The 21,066-nt window shown below is 46.6% G+C and overlaps 1 protein-coding gene across 3 annotated transcripts in view; it reads left to right on the top strand.

The window, feature by feature from the left end:
• Positions 1-21,066, top strand: part of tnrc18 (trinucleotide repeat containing 18) — a 68,500-nt gene that overhangs the window by 41,567 nt on the left and 5,867 nt on the right. For all 3 annotated transcript variants that reach the window (XM_036148337.1, XM_036148338.1, XM_036148339.1), the window contains exons 8-27: positions 956-1,102; positions 2,460-2,644; positions 2,794-3,193; positions 4,380-5,303; positions 6,575-6,720; positions 6,808-6,941; positions 7,051-7,164; positions 7,250-7,421; positions 7,508-7,820; positions 8,437-8,649; positions 11,779-11,982; positions 13,074-13,534; positions 13,903-14,031; positions 14,196-14,337; positions 14,442-14,559; positions 15,489-15,564; positions 15,739-15,847; positions 15,944-16,060; positions 16,687-16,830; positions 19,217-20,976. In XM_036148337.1, the coding sequence (XP_036004230.1) occupies positions 956-1,102; positions 2,460-2,644; positions 2,794-3,193; positions 4,380-5,303; positions 6,575-6,720; positions 6,808-6,941; positions 7,051-7,164; positions 7,250-7,421; positions 7,508-7,820; positions 8,437-8,649; positions 11,779-11,982; positions 13,074-13,534; positions 13,903-14,031; positions 14,196-14,337; positions 14,442-14,559; positions 15,489-15,564; positions 15,739-15,847; positions 15,944-16,060; positions 16,687-16,830; positions 19,217-20,976 (6,008 nt within the window). The remainder of the gene's footprint in view (positions 1-955; positions 1,103-2,459; positions 2,645-2,793; positions 3,194-4,379; positions 5,304-6,574; positions 6,721-6,807; positions 6,942-7,050; positions 7,165-7,249; positions 7,422-7,507; positions 7,821-8,436; positions 8,650-11,778; positions 11,983-13,073; positions 13,535-13,902; positions 14,032-14,195; positions 14,338-14,441; positions 14,560-15,488; positions 15,565-15,738; positions 15,848-15,943; positions 16,061-16,686; positions 16,831-19,216; positions 20,977-21,066) is intronic.

The raw sequence follows: 21,066 nt of genomic DNA on the forward strand, positions 1-21,066 counted from the left end.
AACCTCCCGAAGTTCACAAACTCTTCTTTACTGAATCTATATTCATGTAGCATACTCAAATTTTTGTTTAGGAAGTGCAAAAGGGTAGAGATTTTACAACAGATGTCGTTTTGAGTTATTCCAGATGCCAAAAGAAGCCGTGAAATGTCCTGATAAACACACTGGAAACTGGAGGCTGTTTTTAGTGGTTTATGGAAACTACAGCAAGGATTTTTATCCAAGCAGTTTAAAATGAATATTTTCTAATGTTACAAAAACAGCAGAAAAGGGTTTTGTTTTTGAAATATTACAGTTTCAAAATGAAAAATGTGTAGGCACCCTGTGCTGTTTGCTGTTAGTATGTAACATGCTGACACTTTCATCATGTAATCGGGTTCTTCGGGAAACATTTTCCAGTCAAAAACAACAACAACAGCACACAACCTAGTATCAGTGCTACGTAACTTTGCAAAACTGTATTTCAGATCATTGGCCTTAGACCTTTTCGAGCAGTATCCCCGTCTTTCTGCCTGTCATCATGGTCCAAAACACGCTCTCCATGCGCCCATGTGGCGGCCTCTGATTGGTCCAGCAGAACAGGGAGGCGTTGTCTCCCCGTCAGACGGTCTGTCCAGCAGCAGGCTCCGGGGGGTCAGTTGCCTCAGACATTCCTGGCCCTTATTGGACTTTCCTACGCTCGCTGTCCTGAAATAACAGCACCAAGACACACAATCACTTACTTATGTAAGCGTTCATTCACCATCTGATAACACTAAACAGAGAGACACATGCTCGCGCAGAAGTCCCTCAGGGTTTTTCTGTCTAGACGTGGAGGCCTAAAAACAACAAGATGTGGCCGAATTCTGGAGGGAGAAAAATACTCGCTAAATGCTTTTGAATTCAGCTGAGTTTGTCTTGTTTTTATTTTAACCCATCTGTCGCTGCGTTTGTTTTTCTTCCCTCCTGCTTCATTCAGGCCTGGCCCCCACCCCTCTCCACCAGACCCTCCCCCCAGGCTACCCGCCCTCTCTGCCGGGCTCCATGCCCCCCCACTACCAGTTTGCCAGGGACCCGCAGTCTGGACAGCTGATCGTCTTCCCTACTGAGCACCTGCCACATTACGGTATGAAAGCTGCTGTCCGTCTCTGGCAGCATTATGACATATGAAATCAGATGAAGGCGTGATTGCACACACAGCGACGCTTTCTCAAATTTGACAAGCGAGCGATGAGACGCATTTCAAACCGGAGGGTTTTTCCTCCTGGAAAATTTCAAAAAAGATGAATACATTTCTCACATCTACAGTCTTATGGGGTTTTTTCTTGCCTTTACCTTCTTTTGGTTTCTATTATGTTATTTCGACCGTTTAAATGTTGAAATCTATCTTTACACATTGATACATTTGATGTGTTTTGTGTTCCTGAAACATCATTAGTTAAACTTTTTTTTTTAAGACCAACTGTTTTTAATGTTCTATTTTGTTTCTACATTTTATTCCTGCTTGCTTTTATTCTGTTTTATTTTCCTATATTTTATCACGTAAAGCACTTTGTCTCTGTACTGAATTGTGCTATACAAATAAATTTGCCTTGTCTTCCTTTAGACCCTTCTCTCTCTTTCCTCGTTCTTCATTCTGTCTGTCCTGTTGTTGTTTTTTTGTACTTAGTCTGTTTTTTTGCAGATTCTATATTTAAAGTTTCAACAGTGCAGAAACAACTGCTACTCATTTATGGTGAACTTAAGTATTTTAGATTTTAAAGTTTATCTAAAGGGCCAACAAGTCTGGAAATTTGTTTCTCGCTAAATCTAGGAAGAAATGTTTAGGACATCATTATCGGCTGCTCCTTACTTCCAGCTGGACACAATGTTGAGCCTCTAAATGAGAAGGATTTGGCTGATACCAAGCAATACAGCTTTTCTTCTTGGGCTATTTTCCAAATATCACTTATTCTGGTTTAGTGAATCTTATCACCGCTCAACTGCTGTGCTTTTGCATTTATAAAGTTCTTGAATCTTTTGAAACCATAACGTAAGAAAACGAGTGCCCTTTTATTTTGTATACATGTATAATTCTTATTTTTTCTTCACTTGTGAACACTGTCATGTTTGAACTGCAGCCTCTTCATTAATGTGAACTGTAAGCCTCAGAAGCCAGAAAACCTGATCCAGTTCTCTTTAGGAGCCCATGGAAAAATTAGAGCAGCTTCTCCATGAAGTACTGAATGGATCATTGCCGTCTGACAAATAACTTTCTTTTCTGAATTTCCTGCTAGTTTATACTAGTTTCCACTTCAGTTCAGCTTCTGTAGCAGGTCAGGTTACCTGTTTAGCTTCCGGGCATTCACACTCCGGTTTTGCAGTAAATGCTAATGTTTCTAACGCTAGTAACAAATGACTTGGCTGCTTCAAACGCATATAGTGTGGTTTGAATATGCTGTCAAAGTTTGCTGTGTTTTGCATTCCTTGGTGTTGTGCTGCAGGAGGCGACGTACTGGAGCGTGGGGCCCCGGTGTGGTCGAGCGTGTACGGCACGGGCAGCTCTCTGCAGCACGCCGCCCAGCTGCAGCTCCTCTCTCAGCATCAGATCCTGCGGCAGCAGGAGCTCTTCATGATCCAGCAGCACACGGCGCAGGTGCTGGAGCTTCAGAGGAACGCACAGATCGTGGTAAGCCCCTTGTTACTGTGTGCACATCCGCCTGCAGCAGCAAGCGCAACGCGGACAAAACATGAATACTTCTGCACCAGAGCAAAGTGTGTGACAACACGCTCACAGTTCATTTACCTGTCAGCGACTTCACTCCCGCTTTGTTCCAGGAGCGCCTGAAGGCCAGTGAGCATCGGCCGGAGATCGAAGACAAAGCGGAGAAGCGGAACACCGACCCAAAAACCCGACCCTCGTCCATATCTTCCCCATCACCCTCACCTGTGCTGCATCCTCGCAAGCCTCCCCATCCCTCTCGTTCTCCAACTCCATCCACGTCCTCGCTCACCCCTCTGCCTCCGACCCCCTCCCCGGTGGCCACGCTGAAGTCGGAGGAGGGAGGGCACAGAGTCGTGTCTCACGCACCAAAGCTGTTGCTGCACCCGACATCTCCACGCTCCGCTTCCCCGCCCCCGTCCTCGCCGCGACGACCCAAACAGGAGGAGGGGGAGGTGGGAGTGAGGGAGCAGAGGAAAAAGTCAGCCACTACACCCTTCCAAGGCATCTACTCTGGTAAGTGTTAAATATTGTTGTATTGGTTAAATTGTTGGGGTCGCCATGCTTTGTTCGGTCTGTACTGCTCCTGTCAGGCTTTCACAAACCCCCGTCAATGCCGTCAACGTCATACTAATGCTGGGCTTTTGATGATGCATTGTTGCAGCACAACAAGCTGACTTTCAGCAGCTAGAATTGGGTGCAAAAGTTTTAATCCAATCAAAAATGTACGTACACCTCCGCTGGTATTTGGGTAAATGCCTCCTGACAAGTTGCAAAGAAAGAAGACATTTTCCGTAGCCACGAGCACAACTCTGGCCAGATGTTAGACCCCTCTTCTTATCACAGATGGTAAAGATCATTTAAATTAGCTTTTAAGCCTAGTCCACTTGCTGTTAGGTTGAGGTCTGGGCCATTAACGAAGCTGAATGTTAGCCTGCTGTATAATAATAGTTAATAATGATGATAATGATGATGATACATTTTACTTAAAAGCGTTTTTTAGAGCACATTGTATAAATTGAACAGGGTAAGAGGGTTCCATCCCATGGATGGTATCAACTCGTAGGAAGGAACCATTTCCTGTTTGAATATCTGTCTAAATGTCATTTGGGGTGCAGCTGATGAACATGGTTGTGGTCCTTCTCTCCTACTGCACTCAGTTGCTGCCATCATTATGCTTGACAGTGAATGTTCTTGGGTTTAAAAGTCTCCCGTTGATTATTTCCAACACATTATTTGTCATTGTGATCAACTAGTTGGATCTATGTAGGATTTGGCTTGTCCACGTTGGCGGCTGCACAATTCAGCCTGATCGCTTCACTTGTTTCTCACGCTGCAGATTTTAAGTTTATATTCATGTTAAGCCATCTTTACCGTGCACAGCCTCTTCCAGTTTATATTTAGCTCAAAAGCGGGCCCCATACAACGAACCCAACCAGATTATATGATCTCTACCAATTCTGCAAACATGATGAGTCAGTATCCAGTCAGAATTAAGCCAATGGCTTCAGAAAGTGTGTGGTCTCTCTGCCATTTGCTAGCAGACATTTTGATCAAATCCAAATATGTTGTATAGCTGAGCTTGTATGTATAATTTAGTCCCCGAGTGCGTTTGAAATAGTCCACAATAAACTAAAACAGGTCCTTGTATTTCTAAAATAAATCGATGACATGATTGTGTTTTGCTTTACCTCTATTGCAGATCTGCCTCCAGGTTACCCATACCAATCCATCACTGCACCATATGGCTCCTTCCCCCCTTATCACATCCCAGCATCGACAGCTGAGAACCCAGAAGCACATCGATCTTGTTCTCCTGCGCCTTGTGCTCCTTTAACTCCAACTCACCACCATTCAAGGCTTTTAGATGCAGAAATCAAGCCCCAGAATCTGGAGCCACTGAAGGCGGGGTCCTTCCTTAAACAGCCACCCCGTGAGGAGCACCCTGAGCCCGAGCTGACACCGGAGCCCCTCAGTCCTCTTCTGCTGAGCCGCAGCGCCGACCGGGAACACAAAGATAATGAGGTAGACAGACAAGCCCCGAAGACTCCCAGTCCTCCGCCTCCACAAGACGTGGGAAAGGAAGAGAGCGATGAAGGCGTGATTAAAACGGAAGCGTCGTCTAACTCATGTCAGGCGGTTAAAGCCGTGCCCCCCGTTCCTGCAGAAGATGAACCTAAACCAGAACTAATAAAGGAAGCAGAGCTAGCCCCATATCACCCATCCATCTCTGTGGATTCAGACAACCAGGAGATGCCTCCGACGTGTGCGTCACCAGAGCAGACATCTGTGTGTGAGCTGGAGGCGCCCGACGCTCCATCAGACTCCTTCCCTCCCTGTTTGGAGGAAAGTACCTGTGAGCCTCCCGTCCTCCACCCTCCCCTCCCTCTTGTCATCAGCTCAGAGGATCCCATGGGAGGGATGCTCGCCCTGCTCACAGCCAGCGAGATGGCCCAGGCCCGACCCACAACCCCACCCATCCCAACGCTTGAATCTCAGGTGGACAATCCTCCCTTTGCTTCAGACTGCAGCAGCGCGGGAACTCTGGAGATGGTGGCTCTGGAGGGGATGGCCCTCCTCAGTCAAATGGCTAAAAATGAGACGGAGCTTATTTTCCAGACACAAGGCAAGCCGTCACTGTCAACGCACCCGTTGTAGAGATGCACCAATCAGGCAGCTAGAAATCAGAGCTGGACGATTTTTCCTTTGATTGCCTCTGACTGGCAGCTCAAACACTAAAAAGCAGATTAAATGCATCAAACTAAGAACTCTTGTAGCCAACAGTCTGTGAACGCACCAGCAGGGATGAACTTTCCACTGCGTTGACTTTGATAAAAGTGGATCAAGTTGTTACTTTGATGCATAAATTCTGATTTTTTTTTGCAATTCTTTCTTTTACGTTTGATATAGAGACCGACAAAAATGGACTGTTTGAAATGGAAAGCTGTAGCGGATTCCCTTTTTAACGGAGCACAAATAATATTACGAATAAAAAATGGACACTATTATAAAATAGTCTGACAAAGCGAAAACGTACTTTACCTAAAAAAAAATATATACAAAGTCACGATGAAGAGCAGGTTTTTATCCAGGACAGAAATGCTGCTTTCTTTTCATTTGCTATTTGCAACAAGAAAACTAAATATTTTTTGAAACCGTGGAAACATCCAAGCTTTGTGGCACACATGCCAAAATCGTAATGTTAAAGAATGTTAATGCTTTATTAAAACCTTTTTTTATTCTTAAAAAGTAACTAAAATCTGCACAGATCAAACTAGTCTTATTTTAGTTTCAAAGGAATCCGTAAATCTTTGTAGAAACATTTAAAGGGTATTGCATTTTTGGCCTTCAAAAACAACCAAAATGTAGTCCTAGACTGGTTGTTTGTTTTGAATCGCTAGTTCATTCCCAGCAGTAAGAACAGGAAACTTTGTAAAGGTTTACTTTATTTAGCCAGGCCTAATAAAGTTAGCTTTATAGTAAATAACTGGATTTCACTACAAAACAAAAACCTGCTTAATAGGAAACAGTTTTTGACCTAAGATAACAGATTTTAAGAAGATACGAGTTCATTTTCTTCTTTTTAGAGCACTGACATAAGTGAAAAGTTAACCATAAAACATTTTGAAAAGTGTCGCTTTATCAGCTACCAGTGCAAAGACAGACTGCTAAAATGGTTAATATTTGTTTTAAATAAAGTGTAAAAATCAGATTCAGAACTATTACCTCAATCAAAGAACCCGCGGAACATTTTTTTTTCGTGGTCAGACCCAAAAGGGAAAAAAATCGTCCGTCCTTATCAGCCAGAAAAAGCCTGATCGGTGCATCTCTGCCTCATTCTGGTACTTTTCTTCTCCTCTTCCTCTGATCTTCTAACGCCGTGCGTTTTCCGTTCAGATCTGACATTAGACGGCCTGGACTGTCTTCTCGATGCCAGCAGACAGATCTTGCTGGAGGCTATAGAGAAGCAGTCCCACGTCGATCTGCCAAGAACCCTGGACCCCGACAAGAAGTACAGCTGGAGGCAGAGGAAGGAAGAGCCAGTAAGAGGATAAACGAGAGGAATGCGCGACGGTCAATTAAACCTCGCCAGCGGGGTTCTCACGTTGGTCTCTCGTCTTTCCCTGCAGCTGTACAGCAAAATGGCTGTGGACGTGTTGGACGCCGTGGAGGTGGAATACCGCGTTCGCCTGGCCGAGCTGCAGAAGACGTATAAGGAGAAGCAGAGAGAGCTGAGCAAGCTGCAGCGGCGCCGGGACAAGAGGTTGGCCTTTTATCCACCGATACCTGAGGATGGTTGATAGTGTTGCTGCTACTGCGCATATCCAACTGCACTGTAACTCTGATGTGACTTTCTTCTGGTTTAATGTCAGAGAGAGGCAGCAGCAGGAGGAGGAGAGGAGGAGTCTGACCAGACGTGGCAGGGGAAGACCCAGGAAAAGGAAGCAGTTGCCTACACCTACCAAACTGGACAGCAGGCCTGGAAAGTGAGGGCTTTCCCCTTTTTGAATTTTGCTCCGTGAAACCGCTTTCTGCTGCACGCCTAACAGTGTAAATGTGGCCGTCTCTCAGGGTGGGTCGGACGGTGCAATACTCGGAGGACTCTGAAGCCGGAGAAGGACAGAGGAAGAGGTTCCGTTTGTCCAGAGACGAAGACGACGCGGAAACTGGAGCGGTGAAGAAGAAGAAAAAGAAGAAGAAGAGCTGGAGCGACCAGGAGCCGTCCAGCACGCACGTCCTAGAGGTAGGCGGCCTGGTCGCGCATCTTTGGATTTAGGGAGAGACTGCTTTGCTGTTGATGTCGGTGATGAGTCTGGTGGTGTCTCGTAGGCCCTGAAGGCGAAGCGCGGCCACGTGTGCGAGCAGGAGCAGCTGGCCTCGGACCTCGACAGAGCGCTCTCGCTCTCGCAGCTCGGCTCCCTCGGAGCCGCCCGCAGCCTCACCTCCAGCTCCAAGCCAGAGAAGTCGAAGGGCAGGTGTTGTGAAAGCGGGCTGAAGGAGCGAGGCGTTCACGCCGCGGTCAAAGGCGGCAAACTCAAGTTGGCCGCAAAAGCTTCGGCCGCCGAGGCCGTCCGAAAGGCGAAGAGTCAGAAGAAGAGCGTATTCTCTCCGAGGAGATCTGAGCTCAGCAGTTGCTCCAACAGTGAGTACCCTGAGGGAAAATACAGCTAATTATTCCTGACGTGGTGGAGTCACATGTTTTCTCCAGAGGTGGCTGCATTTATAGCGCTTTAACTTCACCTTTTCTCACATCGCCACCACAAACTTCAGTGTATGTAACTGGAGCTTTGGGTGATAGACAGACACACAGTCAACCATAAACAAGCTCATCAGATCTAAGAGACTCGACTAGGTTAATGTTTATGCAGCCGTTATCTCATTACTAAAACTAAGAAGCTAGAAATATAATTTTCTAGTAGTCGAAAGAGTAAAATACATATTTTACTCTTTCGACTACTAGAAAATTTATTTTGATTATCAGTCAGTTCCAAGCAAAAATATCCAAAGGAAATGTCACTTTTCTATCCACACCAGTTTTCAGTGCCGTGCAATGAATTCCTTTACCTTGAGCTTATATTTTTGTTTACAACTACAAACCTCAGTCTGTTCCAGAAATGGATTATTAATTATTAAGCTTATCAAGTCTACTTGTTGGGTTTTGGGTCATTTTCCTCTAAAGTCCATCATCCATGCTGTGTGACTTCTTGTTTTGACGCTCCTGGCCCCACGGATCACTAACCGCCCTCTCTCCGCACCAGATTCAGATTCAGAGGAGCACATTTCTTCTCGAGGGGGCTGGCCTCCTCACTCCGCGACGCGTCCCCACGACAGCTCGACCAGGAAGAGGCGCTCAGCGTCGTCGCCGACCTCCCTGCTCCCCAGTCAGAAATCTTCCAGGAAGAAACACAAGCACTTATCCCTGCTGCTGGAGGAGGCGGGCCTTAGCTCCTCTGACGACTCCTTCGACCAAGGTTACTGACCAAATCTTACAGCTCCAAGCCTTTTTCTGCTGAGTCAGGCAGCTGTGTGTCTGTGAGGCTCCTCACAGCTGGTGAGGCTACGCTAGCTCCTGTCAGACTGTGCGTTAGCTTCGTGATCCCTACCTCTTTTGCTGCTGGCTTTTTCTGCCAAGTTGCAGTGTTTTGTGTTTTTTTTAAGAGTCGACCTATTTCTATGGAGATTTTTTTATTGCCTGGATTGCAAAAAATGTTTGTTTTTTTTGTAGCATTTGTACAAATCATGTGAATTGTGAGATCTTCGTCCACAAAGCTGTATCGCAGTTTTGTATTTCTGAGCTTTATTAAAGATGTTGATTTGATGGGTACAGATTGCAAAGTGCTGTGGTCCTTGTGTCTGCTTCATCTTGTGTCTGTTTCTGTCAGTCTGTCCAGCTGCCACTGCACCTCACACATCCAAGGCTCTGTTTGTCAAATATCCCTTCGGCTCTCCTGGATAACCGTGGAGAACCACGTTAGGAAGGCGAGCGCAGGGTTAGATCAGAGCACAGGTTGGGTGTGCCTGGGTTCATCTGCTCGTAATCTAGGTAGATCAGAGTTATTTCCTCCTGAATGTTTCCAGATGACGTGACGGTGTTGAGATTTGAGGGATATTTGGACAATAGAGCTCCTCCTGTGTGTCTACTAAACCTTCAAATAACCCTTTTCCCTGCTCTCTCTCAGACACCTTGCTCTGTCCTCTCACTGTCCCCCTCTCATCCTTGACCCCGCCCCCCCTCCCTTCCCCCACTTTATTTCCCTTCCCATGATGCTTTGAGTGTCTCTCAGCCTGTTCCATGTGCTTGTGCCGCTGCCGCTGCGACTTTACAGAAGCTTGGCCAGGACTAGCGCAGCCTTGAGCCTACACTACCTCGCTACGGCGACCCTACGCTGTGGCTAAGGCTTTGCTTTTAAAGCTAGTCTGCGCTAAGGCTAGGCTGCGCTCCCGTCGCTGCGCTGCCCCGCCCTGCCTGAGGCCACACCCCTGTCACCTGCTCTGTAAGTAGGAAGTGCCCCTCCCTCTCAATTTATTTTATTTTATTTACTGAACACTAACATGAAACATGCAGAAACTGAGCTACATTCTCAGAACATTAACTTTTATCTTGTTCATTTGTTTTTGTTTTGTTTTGTTTTTCACAAATTTGAAGTTCTTTAAAGCTAGCCATGGTTACCACCACTTCCCCGCCTTTGTCTTCTGTGGGGCTTAAAAGTTTTTAAAGGAGGGTTGCTTGGTGTTTGGACGGGAACAGAGGACGTAACCATGGTGGCTCAAATCACAAAGGAGAGCATATTGCCAAAGGGGCCTCACAGGGCTGTCCTCTCAGTGCCTGCTTGTTGTAAACGCCTGTCTGCTGCCGTTAACACACCGTGGATTCACAGTACAGCACGAGAATTTGGTCCCTGTGTGGAAAATGTGTAGTGACCTTGCAAAAGTGTTCATGCTGCCAGAACTTTTTCCACATTTTGTCCCATTTCAACCACAACCTGGAACGCATTGAAATCAGATGAAAAATTTGTGTACAAATACAAGGTGGCTCCTAATTTATCAAAATCGATCAGCTGTTAAACTAAAGAAATTACGAGGGGGAGAAAACTATCACCCTGAGCACACGATCTTCACAGGGAAACCTGGTGTCAGCATCACGCTGTGGGAGGGCGACTGTGGTGAGCTGTGAAGTTGAATAATTACTTTTACAAATCACAATTCGGAAAGTTGTGATGTATATTTCTATTCAAACCTCCAGAGTCCATGTTTTCCAGATTTTCTGCAGCTACAGAAGAAAGTCTTTCAGGTTTATGTCTTCCATGTAGAGACTGACATTTTTTTTCTTTGCAAAATGGATTTAGCTCAGTCTGGATTGAAGGGAAGCATCCATGAACATCATTTTCAACTAGCCTTAGCTCTGGACTTTGACTGGTCCATTCTGAGACTACCACCTCTGCCACCATGTTTGTTGTCCTGCTTAGAGACGACTCTTCGGCCCAGTCTCGGGTCTTTAGCATCCTCCAACAGGTTTACTTCCAGGATTGCCCTGAATTTATCTCAATCCAACATCACTGACCAGCTTCCCTGTCCCTCCTGAATTAAAGCACCCTACAGCATGATGCCATCACCACTAGATGCATCACCAGATGCATGGATGGTGGATTGAACAATGATCTGTGAGATTTTTAACGCTTGGGATGCTGTTTTATAGCTAGTTGAGATCAGAAGGAACGTGCTGGATCTTCATTTTATTTTGGCCGTTGCAGTGTTGCGTTACCATGTGTCTCTCAAAAGCCCAGTAAAATGCATTGAAAGATGTGGTTGTGACGTGACAAAATGTGCAAAAGGGACTTTCAGAGAGCATGAGTAGTTTTCAGGGGAACTGTATTTTAAATGGCAACATTTGTGGTGAGAAGCAGCTTCTCGGCCTCCTCTCTATTAATAATGCAACATTAGGTCTTCATGTGCTGTGCATCCACCCTCACTGTTAACACTCTAACCCCTGAGGAGACGCTCCTCCTGTTCATCTGCTGCTCTGGACCTAACAGCTAACTTCCAGCAACGCACAGCTCGACCAGCAGTATGCCACAATGTGTGTGTTTGTGTCTGCCTTTCTCTATGCTCTGCTGGTTTGTCGGACGGAAAGGAAGCCTTTTATTTTCCTTCCCTCCTTCGTCTTCTCGTTCCATTAATACGAACCGTCTGAGGCCAGGTTTTCGACTCACCCGGTGTCTACAGACGTGCGTGTGTGTGTGTGGTGCGTGTGTAAATGTTGCTCACATCTCGTGCATGGTTGTGGCGATTCACAAAGGTCGGCCGCTCTGTATTTCTGTGCAGCTTTACAGCGTGAAAGGAGGCTGCAGTGGTTTGGACCTTGAATCTTCTCGCTCCACTGTTGTTTCTCACCAAGCTACACCTCCAGGACTTGCGTGCCTGACTGCATAGATGCATTGTTCTCGAGATTCCACTTAGGATATTGTCTATATTTATGTATTTTTTTTTTTTATTTTCTGCATTTTGAAGTCATTAGAAATTACACGAAGTGAGAGACTGATCCCTGACGCTTACGGCAACCCGTCTTTACACCTGTGCTCATGGTTTTCTCTCCCACACAGAGACCTCGGAGGATGAAGAGGAGGACGAGTCTGATTCGGGCGGCGATGGTTGTGATGACGACGACGATGGCGGCTGTGAGGAGAGCGGGCTGGGTCTGCTAGCCAGGTTTGCAGCCAGCGCCCTCCCGGTCAGCCCGCCCCCGCTGAGCCTCCTCCATGAAGGCAAGCACTGCAGCAGCAGCAGCAGCAGGCAGAGCACTCTGGGTAAAACCAAGATGGATGCGAATTATCAGTGTTTTGACTTGGATGTCTTTGAAAAAAAGAAACATACATTCTAGTATATCTTGTTTTTTTGAGGTTACTAAAGTGTCAGCGAGTTAATCCAAGTGGCGCAGCAGGGTTGAAACATTTCTAATTGGATCATTTCTCTCAGATTTATGATGCCATGCTCAAGTATTACTATCTGTTGAACTGATCTATATTTCCACCGTAAAAACTGTAAACTTTTGTCTTTTACTGGGATTTTAAGAACTAGAGAAAAAAAAAACTAGAGGGACGGTTCATTAAAAAATAAAGGTCTGAAAAGTGAGAGTATGCAGTCAACAGGTAGTGCCATGAAGATCAAGGAACACAGCAGAGCGTGTTGAGGAGAAGCTGAAAGCCAAGCTAGGTTATAAAACAATCTCCCAATCTTTAAGCATCGTCATCTGGCTCTACTGCAAACCTACTGAGACTTTGTCAGCCACCTAAAGAGCCTTCTCCGTAGTGAAACATGGAGGCGACAGCATCATGATTTGGGGATTCTCGGCCCAGCTAAGCAGGGTAATCCTGAGAGAAAACCTGTTAGAGGCTGTAATGGACAGCAACCCCAAACATATAACCAGAGCTACAATGGAAATGTTCAGATCAAAGCACATTCAGCGCTAGAATGGCCTAGTCAAAGTCCAAAACCAATTAAAAATCTGTGGCAAAACTTTAAAACTGTATTTTACAAACACTTCCCATCCAGTCTGACTGACACTGAGTTGGTTGGAAGTGAAGTGGAGAAACTGTGTGTGTTGAGGTGTTTTTAAAGCTGGTAGAGACAAACCCCACAAGCATGGCAGCTGTAGTTACAGAGAGTTATTTTTAACAAAGTATAAACTCTGCAGGGATGAATGCAAATACATGCCTCACTTTTCAGAGTTTTATTTTTAAAGCCTGTATCGTTTCCCTTTTTATTTGACTAATATGCACTACTCTGTGTTGGTTACTTACATAAAATCCCAATAAAAAACATGACGGTAAATGGAGCTTTATCATAGAAGAAAAGCCTTTTTGCATGCCTTGAGCATCTTTTTTTCCCCCCGTCTCAGGTTCACCAGACTGTGAGTGGTCAGATTCCGGCTCAGACCTGAGGCAGAGGAAGTTCCCTTCCCTTCTGCACGGGAGGCGCTCGGCCCCCGAGCTGCCCCTCCTGCCGCCGGCTACCCGCCGAGGCGATCAGGCCAGCCCCACCAAGCGAGATGAAGCGCTGCCGGCCAAGCGAAAGCCTCTGACAAAAACCCGCCCGTCGCCCCGATCTCCCCGCAGATTCAGCTTCGACCTCTCCGCCGGCATCGGGGGCTTCAGCGAGGACGAGGGCTGGAACCGGCGGCGCAGCGAGAGGATCTTCCTCCACGACGCCACCACCGCGGCCAGTCAGACGTCTCTGTCGACGTCTTGCTCCACCAGTCAGAGCTCCTCGTCCTCCGTCTCGGCCCCGGCTCTCACGCCCAAGCCTTCCGTCAAACCGAAAACCACCCCAGCTGTCCGAGAGGGCAAAGACGTGATAAAAGTATGTCTGTGACTTATCACTAACTCACCGGGTGTAAATAAAAGCCTCTGTGTCTTCGCTTCTCTTCCTTCATCCTCCTTTCCAGCTTGATACTCTGCATCCTTTTCTCCCTCTCTTGACATTTTTCTGAGCGCGTGTGTCGGGGTGCCAGCAGGGTTCCTCTGCACTTCAGTCACTGCAGCTCCCTCCTCCTGTCTGTGTCATGTTGTTGACGAGACAGGATAACTGCAGGCAGCCTGGGAACATTGCACCCTCAGTCTGTGTTGATGCGTGTGTAAAGATGGAAATCTGTCACCAAGATGGTAACTGCTGCCTTTCGTGCATCTGCAGGCCTCATTTCTTTTTACCTTTTCTCCCCCGAAACGCAGAAAAAGAAGCAGAAGGACTCTTCTGTGCCGGTCAGCCCGTCCACTTTGTGCAGCCCGGTGTCGGATGGGGCCGCGCCTCTGAGCCCGGTGCACAAGATCCAATCCAAAGGCAAGAATAAAGCAAGAGAGGTCAGTAAAGGGGGAGGGTTGTTGCTATTTAGAACGTAGTTCTAGTTTAATATGATGTATTTTGGTCCAGTAATGTTATTTTTAAATTAGCTGAAACTTGTTTTCATTATACTTCAGTTAGAGTTTTTTTCCAAATGGTAACAAATCTCTGGGTCTTCTCATAGCCGTCCAGGGGCGCTGTGAGCCGACTGATGGAGAGCATGGCAGCGGACGAAGACTTCGAGCCAAACCAGGACAGCAGCTTCAGCGAAGACGAGCTCCTCCCTCCGCGGAACAGCAGCGTCTCCGAGAGGTCTTCCACGCCTGGTCGGCATCCGCGCATAACGCGAGACGTACCCCTCTGGAGCACCTCAGAGGACGGCATATTAACGGCGCGGCTGTGTTGTTGTTGTTGTTGTTGTTGTGTTCAGCTCCAGTGCAGTGCGTGTTGGATAAGGACTCTCTGGTGGATGGACTCAGAGTTTTGATCCCGATGGACGACCAGCTTCTCTACGCAGGACATGTGAACACTGTTCACTCCCCGGACATGTGAGTAAACGTGAGCCTTCAGCCATGAAGGGCTGTGAACATACGGATAAGCTGAAATTATGCAGCCCGGCATACCTGTTGAAAGGCATACCTTTAGTCTGAAGTCTTTTGCAGCCTCTTACAGGTTTTCTTCCAACATTTGTCCTTTTTCTCCCTTCATCCTATTGACACTGACCAGCTGTCTTGTATCTGTTGAAAAAACAATTAGCCTCACAACATAATGCTGCCACCACCACGTTTCCCCATTGGGATGATGTCCTTAGTTTGATCTGGACTGTTTTTATTAATTATGTGACTTCTGTAGACAGCTAGTTGAGCTCAATTTTATTTAGGGAGTGAATGGGGGCCAAAGGCAAACCTCACTATTCGGATTTGTATGCGTAAAAATAATGTAAAACCATCTTCCTTCAACTTTAAAATGATCTGTAATTTTAGTTTGGCATGTAACGTAAAATTGCAATGAAATACAGACGTTTTTGTGATCAGTGTGGCCTAAATATTTTTGCAAAGCGCTTTATACCCTTTTTTATTTTTATTTTAGTGCTGCTGCTGCAGCTGGTTTATGTCTCATGAGCTTATATTGTTTTTTTTCTGCCGTTTGAAAAATGCAAATAAAAAAAAGTTGCAGCACTTTTGTACTTTAGATCGTTTGGCTGAAGTTGGAAGCTGCTATCTCGTGGGTATTACTGCCATGTCAGCTGTATTTTTAGCCCCTGTTAAAGTACTGCAGCGATAGTTTTAAAAACAACATCCTCCGCTGCCTGGTACCCCTCAGAGCAGTCGGAACCGAGATAAGGACTCAAATCTGTACCTCAGAGTGAGCTGGATTCAGTCCGCCAGCGTAGTTCAAAGCCCCGGCGCATTGACGCCCCCCCCCTCCCCAAACGTCAGACCCCTTCCCCTCTTATTCCTCCGTTTCCTCCCTGCAGATACAGCGTGGTGGTGGAGGGGGAGAGAGGAAACCGACCGCACATCTACTGCCTGGAACAACTGCTTCAGGAAGCTGTGAGTAAACTGCAACTCCCTCACATATGTCTGTCTGCACTCCCAGACTCTTACACTTTTACACTTTGCTGGTTTTACCCGGGATGTGAGAGCTGCTTTGAGGAGGTGCAAGTATGAAAGTGTTGGACAAATGTGAAAAAATGAGATTGGTGTGAAATATTTGTGCATTTGCAGATAATCGACGTGAAGCCTCCGTCCGTGCGTTACCTCCCAGAGGGCACCCGGATCGCTGCCTACTGGAGTCAGCAGTACCGCTGCCTTTACCCGGGAACGGTTGTCAACGGTGCGACAGCGGCACACAAACACCCTGACTGCTAGTCAGCAGGACTAGGCAAAAAACTAAAACAATGTTTTTTTTTTCTTCGTTTCTCCCAAACAGGAAGCTCAGATATTGACGAGAACGACGACCTAATCACGGTGGAGTTCGATGATGGAGACACAGGACGCATCCCGCTCTCCCACATCAGGCTGCTGCCTCCGGACTACAAGATCCACTGTGAGCGAACACAGAAACCGCTTCTTCCTCGTTCATTAAATATAACATGTTCTGAGGAAACTATCTGCAGAAATCACAGCTATGCTCCATGAACTCAAACAAACTTGTCTCTCTCAGCATATTTCTCACTATGAGGTCATTTCAGATTTCATTTCCCATAGGATTGCACTCAGATATTCAAATGTAACACGTGTCTTTCTGCTGGTGTCTGCATGTGTTTTTCTAAAAGCTGTGCCCTGACCAAGGTTTCAAATAAGTAAAATGAGGGAGATGGAGTTTATGAGATGCTGATATTTACTGCGGCCATTCGTTAAAACAATTTGTAATAGCTTAATTCTTGGTTTGTGAACATCAGAGACTCAATTACTTAGATTTTGAAAGCAATGCACCTCTAACAGGTTTTCATGAAGGACCAAGCTCTCCTTAAAATGACCCAAACATATCGGTTTAGTCAAGAGGCTAAAGTATTTCAGACTGAAACACAACAACATGCTGGTGTTTTCCCCCCCGTCTTTTTTTGCTTTGATCAGCTAAAATGCCTTCAAATACATTGCAAAAAGTGCACGGTATTAATTCTTGGAGTCAGAAGGAAAAATGTAATCCCCGCTATCCTTGTTTACCCCCAGGCGCAGAGCCGTCCCCCGCGCTGCTTGTGGCCGGACCCTCCAGGAGGAGGGTGCGCAAATGCAGCAAGGAGGCAGGAGCGAAGCCCGAGGAAACGACACCCAGAATCAAAGGGAAACCGGGTCGGAAGCCGAAACCTAAACCTGGTAAGACTCGGATCAGTAAGAATCAACATCAGGGAATACACGTACCAACTAGTTTTGGTAATGGTAACCGTCCGTGTTGGTAACATTTCACACTAAAGTCTGTTCAGATGGTTAACTCCATAATAAATTTCTCTTTCTTTGAAAAATGCTTTACGATGACTGGTCTCACTCACCCAGTGTGACGTCGCCTCTTCTTCTGTTAAAAATGATTTACTGCTCACAGCAGGGGGAGTCGAAAACAAAATTACTGGATTTTCTAACATAGTCTTACGTCAGCGTTTCTAAAGATATATCGGAATCAGCTAAAATAATCATTGATCCGTCAACTCAGTCGCAAAGCTCCGGTTGGTGCATCTCCTGTAACTTTTTATTTCTTTCATGTATTTTAAGCATATGTGTTTTACTGTCTGGTATAGCACATAACTCTTGAATTCTCCATACCTGGCCATGAAGTATTTGTTTTTCGCATGCGTCAGCGACAGTGATGCTGTGCAGGACTGGAGAGTTTAACTGAAGCAGGGATGCAATGTTATTTTCACTGTGCTGAAAAGGTAGAGAAATATAAATAATATATGTAATGTCTATACATATTTGGCCCAAATTCTCATATCGGTGCATCCCTGAATACTAATGAGACTTTTACTGATTCAGTGCCAGACTAAGATTCTCAGTGTTCCTCATCTGACCATTGCATTTCATTTCCTGAATATGGGGTTGGTTATTACTCCAGTTCAGCCCCATCACTGCCTGCCAATCGTCCTTCCTAACCCATCAACCCGCTGCTTATCCCATTAATAGATGTCCTACTTTATTCATGTAATAGCAGCTTCAGTAACTCCCATGGAGCAGAAAAGAGACATCAGTTCACACGTTGAAGTCAGCCGTTGTAACACCATGAAACAAGAATCAGACAAGTTGTCTTTGAATCTGGACCACCTGCTGAAGAGCCTTATTTTGTCTTTATAAAGCAAAACTAATGGTCTATTTAAGTCACCTGCTACTAGCTGGAGCCAATCGAGTGTCAGACATCCCATATTTTACGCCGTCTGTCTGTAACCTTTGATTTCAGTTTATTCTTGCTTTGTTGTTGTGTGAAGCTCAAAGTCTAAACCAGAAGCTGTAATCTGCAACACAGAGCTTTCACAGATCTGCTGACCCCGGCTGTTATTTGGCCGAGTTGACACTTCTGCAATGTGATGTTTTTATTTTAGAGATGGTTTCTTCCTGGTTTGTCTTCCCTGGACTGTGTGTGTGTGTGTGGGGGGGAAATCAAGCTCACAAAGCCACAGAATGAAGGTGTCAGCATATCCAGGAGATGTGCAGAAATATTCAGACACCTGGAACCTTTTCACATTGTGACACGCCAGAACCACAAACTTCAATTCATTTTATGGAAGAGAGCAACAGGGATTATCCTAATTGTGGAGTGGAAGGAAAAATAAATGGCTTTTAAAACGCGTTCAATATAAAGCTGAAAAATGTAACGTGCTCTTTGGCCCACATGCAAAATACAACGTGCTAATAAACGCTAACACTGCACATCTCCCTGTACACACCATCCTCACCATGCTTTCTGAATGAGCTTCAGGTTGTAGATGTGCTAAAGCTTGTAGAGGAAAACCCCAGAAGACTTCCAGCTGTATTTGCTGCCAGAGCTGGTTCTGGATCAGTGGGGCCACATTTCTTCCCCCAATAAAAAAAAATCAGCAATGAATTAAATATTGTTACTTTAATGGAAAAGTGTCAGATTTATTATTATTATTTTTTTAGAAAAGGTATCTGTGAATCATCATAGATCAGAAACATGAAAAAGGGTGTCAAACAATTGCCTCTTTAAAACAAATGCACACACTACCTAATTTATTTATGGGTGGGATGGTATTTTGTTGGCGTCAAAAGGTATTTTTGGTCTGTTTTTATAAAAATGGAATACGAGAAAAGGTTTTATTTCGGCTCGTTCTGTGCCTTACCCTGTTTTATTTGAGAAGTCGACAGATGTTTGTGATTTCACAAAGACGTGGCAAATAAAGGACAAAAGCTTTGTTTTGTACAGAATTTCTATATGTTGAGGAGACGTAACGTTTCAGGGAAAACCTCACTCACACAAAATCCCTTGAACAGGAAAGGCCCCCGAGCCACACTTTGGACCCCTGTTCTACAAAGTACTGGGACAAGGGGGCTGAATAGCAGATTTTTATTTGCAAAGACTTTTAAGCATGCGTTGTTTTCCTTCCACTTTGCAATGATGTATTGTTATAAACAATTATATTTTCAACAAGAAAGAATGTGGAAAAGCCTAAATACTTATAAACTCCTTCAAACTGTGTTTTCCTGCAAAATAAAAATCGATTGAACTATTTTACTACTTTCTCTCTCTTCACCTCAGAGACCTCCATCAAACAGGAAGGTCGGGAGAAAGCTGATCTTCTACCTTCCTCCAGCCAGTCGGCTGAGAGACCTCAAGCTCCAGCAAAACCTGCCCCGGACAGGACCTCCTCGCTCCCGAAAACTCCTCAGGAAAAGCCTCGTCCTGCGTCCCGGCCAACAATGAGCACGCAGGCGAAATCGGACCGCAAGAACTCTGGAGCTTCCCCCGCAAGCAGCCCCACACTCCCCAGTCCCGTGCCTCGAAAGAGCAGCTCTGCCCAGTCTCCTGTTTCTAAGGCGTCCCGAGCCCTCCCCTCCTCTCTCTATCCATCCACTTATGGGAAGGTTCTGACTGTGGATCTGTACAGCGAGCCCAACCTGAACTCCTACAACAGCCAGCGCAGAGACAGGGAGAGCAGCAGCTCCATCAGTCCCACCGCCAACAGGCCTGTGCCGAGGCCTGCGCTCACCGTCTCATCCTCCTCGCCCAAACCCAACGCTACATCCACACCCAGGCCTGCTTCCGTCTCCTCGTCCAGGATGAAGTCCTCCTCGGATCATCAGAGCAGCTCCAGATCCGGCCTCGGCTCCGGACTGCTCCCCAGCCCCATCTCCAGGCTGGCGACTGGCAAACCCGCCTCTTCTCTGGCACCCAGACCGTCGTCGTCACTTTCACCCACGACCAACTCCAAGCCGAAGCTGAAGATCCCATCAGACCAGATGAGCAGACCCATCTCCAGGCCCAAGTCCATCTCTGGGCAGAGAAAGTCCTCGTCCGCCGAGCCCCTCGTCAAGCTCGACCACGAAGGCGTCACCTCCCCGAAGACTAAAAAGACCAAAGCTTTGATGTTGCTGGAGGGGCAGGGCATCAGGAGAGACCACGCCCCTATCACCACTTCCACAGCCAATCAGAAGCTGCTGAAGGCGAAGATGAGAGCTCCCGAGAGGGTGACCAGTCTGCCTGCCAAGGAGCCTGCCTACAAGAGCCAGATCCTGGCTAAGGACAAGCCGGAGAGTCGAGGAAGCGGAGGCAGAGGACATGAGATGGACACTAGAGACAAGGCAGGAAAAGAGGAACAGAAGGAGTTGTTGGAGAAGAAGGAGGAGAGGAAGATGAAAGAGGAATCTCAGAGTAGCAGCAGCTCAGAGTCAGAGGAAGAGGCGGGAAATGGGAAGGTAAAGAAGAAGAAGAAATGCACCTCTAGCTGCTCCTCCTCTTCGTCATCCTGCTCCGGGTCCTCCTCCTCATCATCTTCTTCGTCATCCTCATCGTCCTCATCCTCGACGGATGACTCCTCCTGCAGTTCAGATGAGGAGAGGACCCATACGCCTCCGCCTGTCCCCATCCAGAAAACCCCAACACAGGACAAACCCAAAGAGGACGTGAAGGAGGAGGAGGAAGCGGAGGAGGAGAAGGAAGCGGAGGAGGAGAAGGATGTGAAGAAGGAGGTAGACGTTAAAGTAGAGGAGGAAGAATTTTCCCCTCGCTCGAGCTCTCCCTCCCCATCAACTCCTCCAGTCACCGCCGCTCCTGCTCCCAGTAAACCAGCAAAACCCACCAGTGGGAAGGGCTCCGGGCAGAGGGGCCGTCCTCCCAAACCAAAACCAAGCGGAGGAGAGGGGAAGGCTGGGAGGCCCAAGAGGAGAGAGGGAGTCCACCTCCCCACGACTAAGGAGCTGGCCAAACGTCAGAGGCTTCCCAGCGTGGAGAACCGGCCCAAGATCTCTGCTTTCCTCCCAGCCAGACAGCTCTGGAAGTGGTTCGGTAAACCCACTCAGGTGAGAAGGAGAACCTCTCAGAAACGAATTAAAGCCCCTCAATCCTCCCTCTTGTATCGATCCGTTTTTCTGTCCTCTGCTGTCGTCCTC

The sequence above is a fragment of the Fundulus heteroclitus genome, chromosome 16 (assembly GCF_011125445.2).
Source record: "Fundulus heteroclitus isolate FHET01 chromosome 16, MU-UCD_Fhet_4.1, whole genome shotgun sequence".
Classification (NCBI taxonomy): domain Eukaryota; kingdom Metazoa; phylum Chordata; class Actinopteri; order Cyprinodontiformes; family Fundulidae; genus Fundulus; species Fundulus heteroclitus.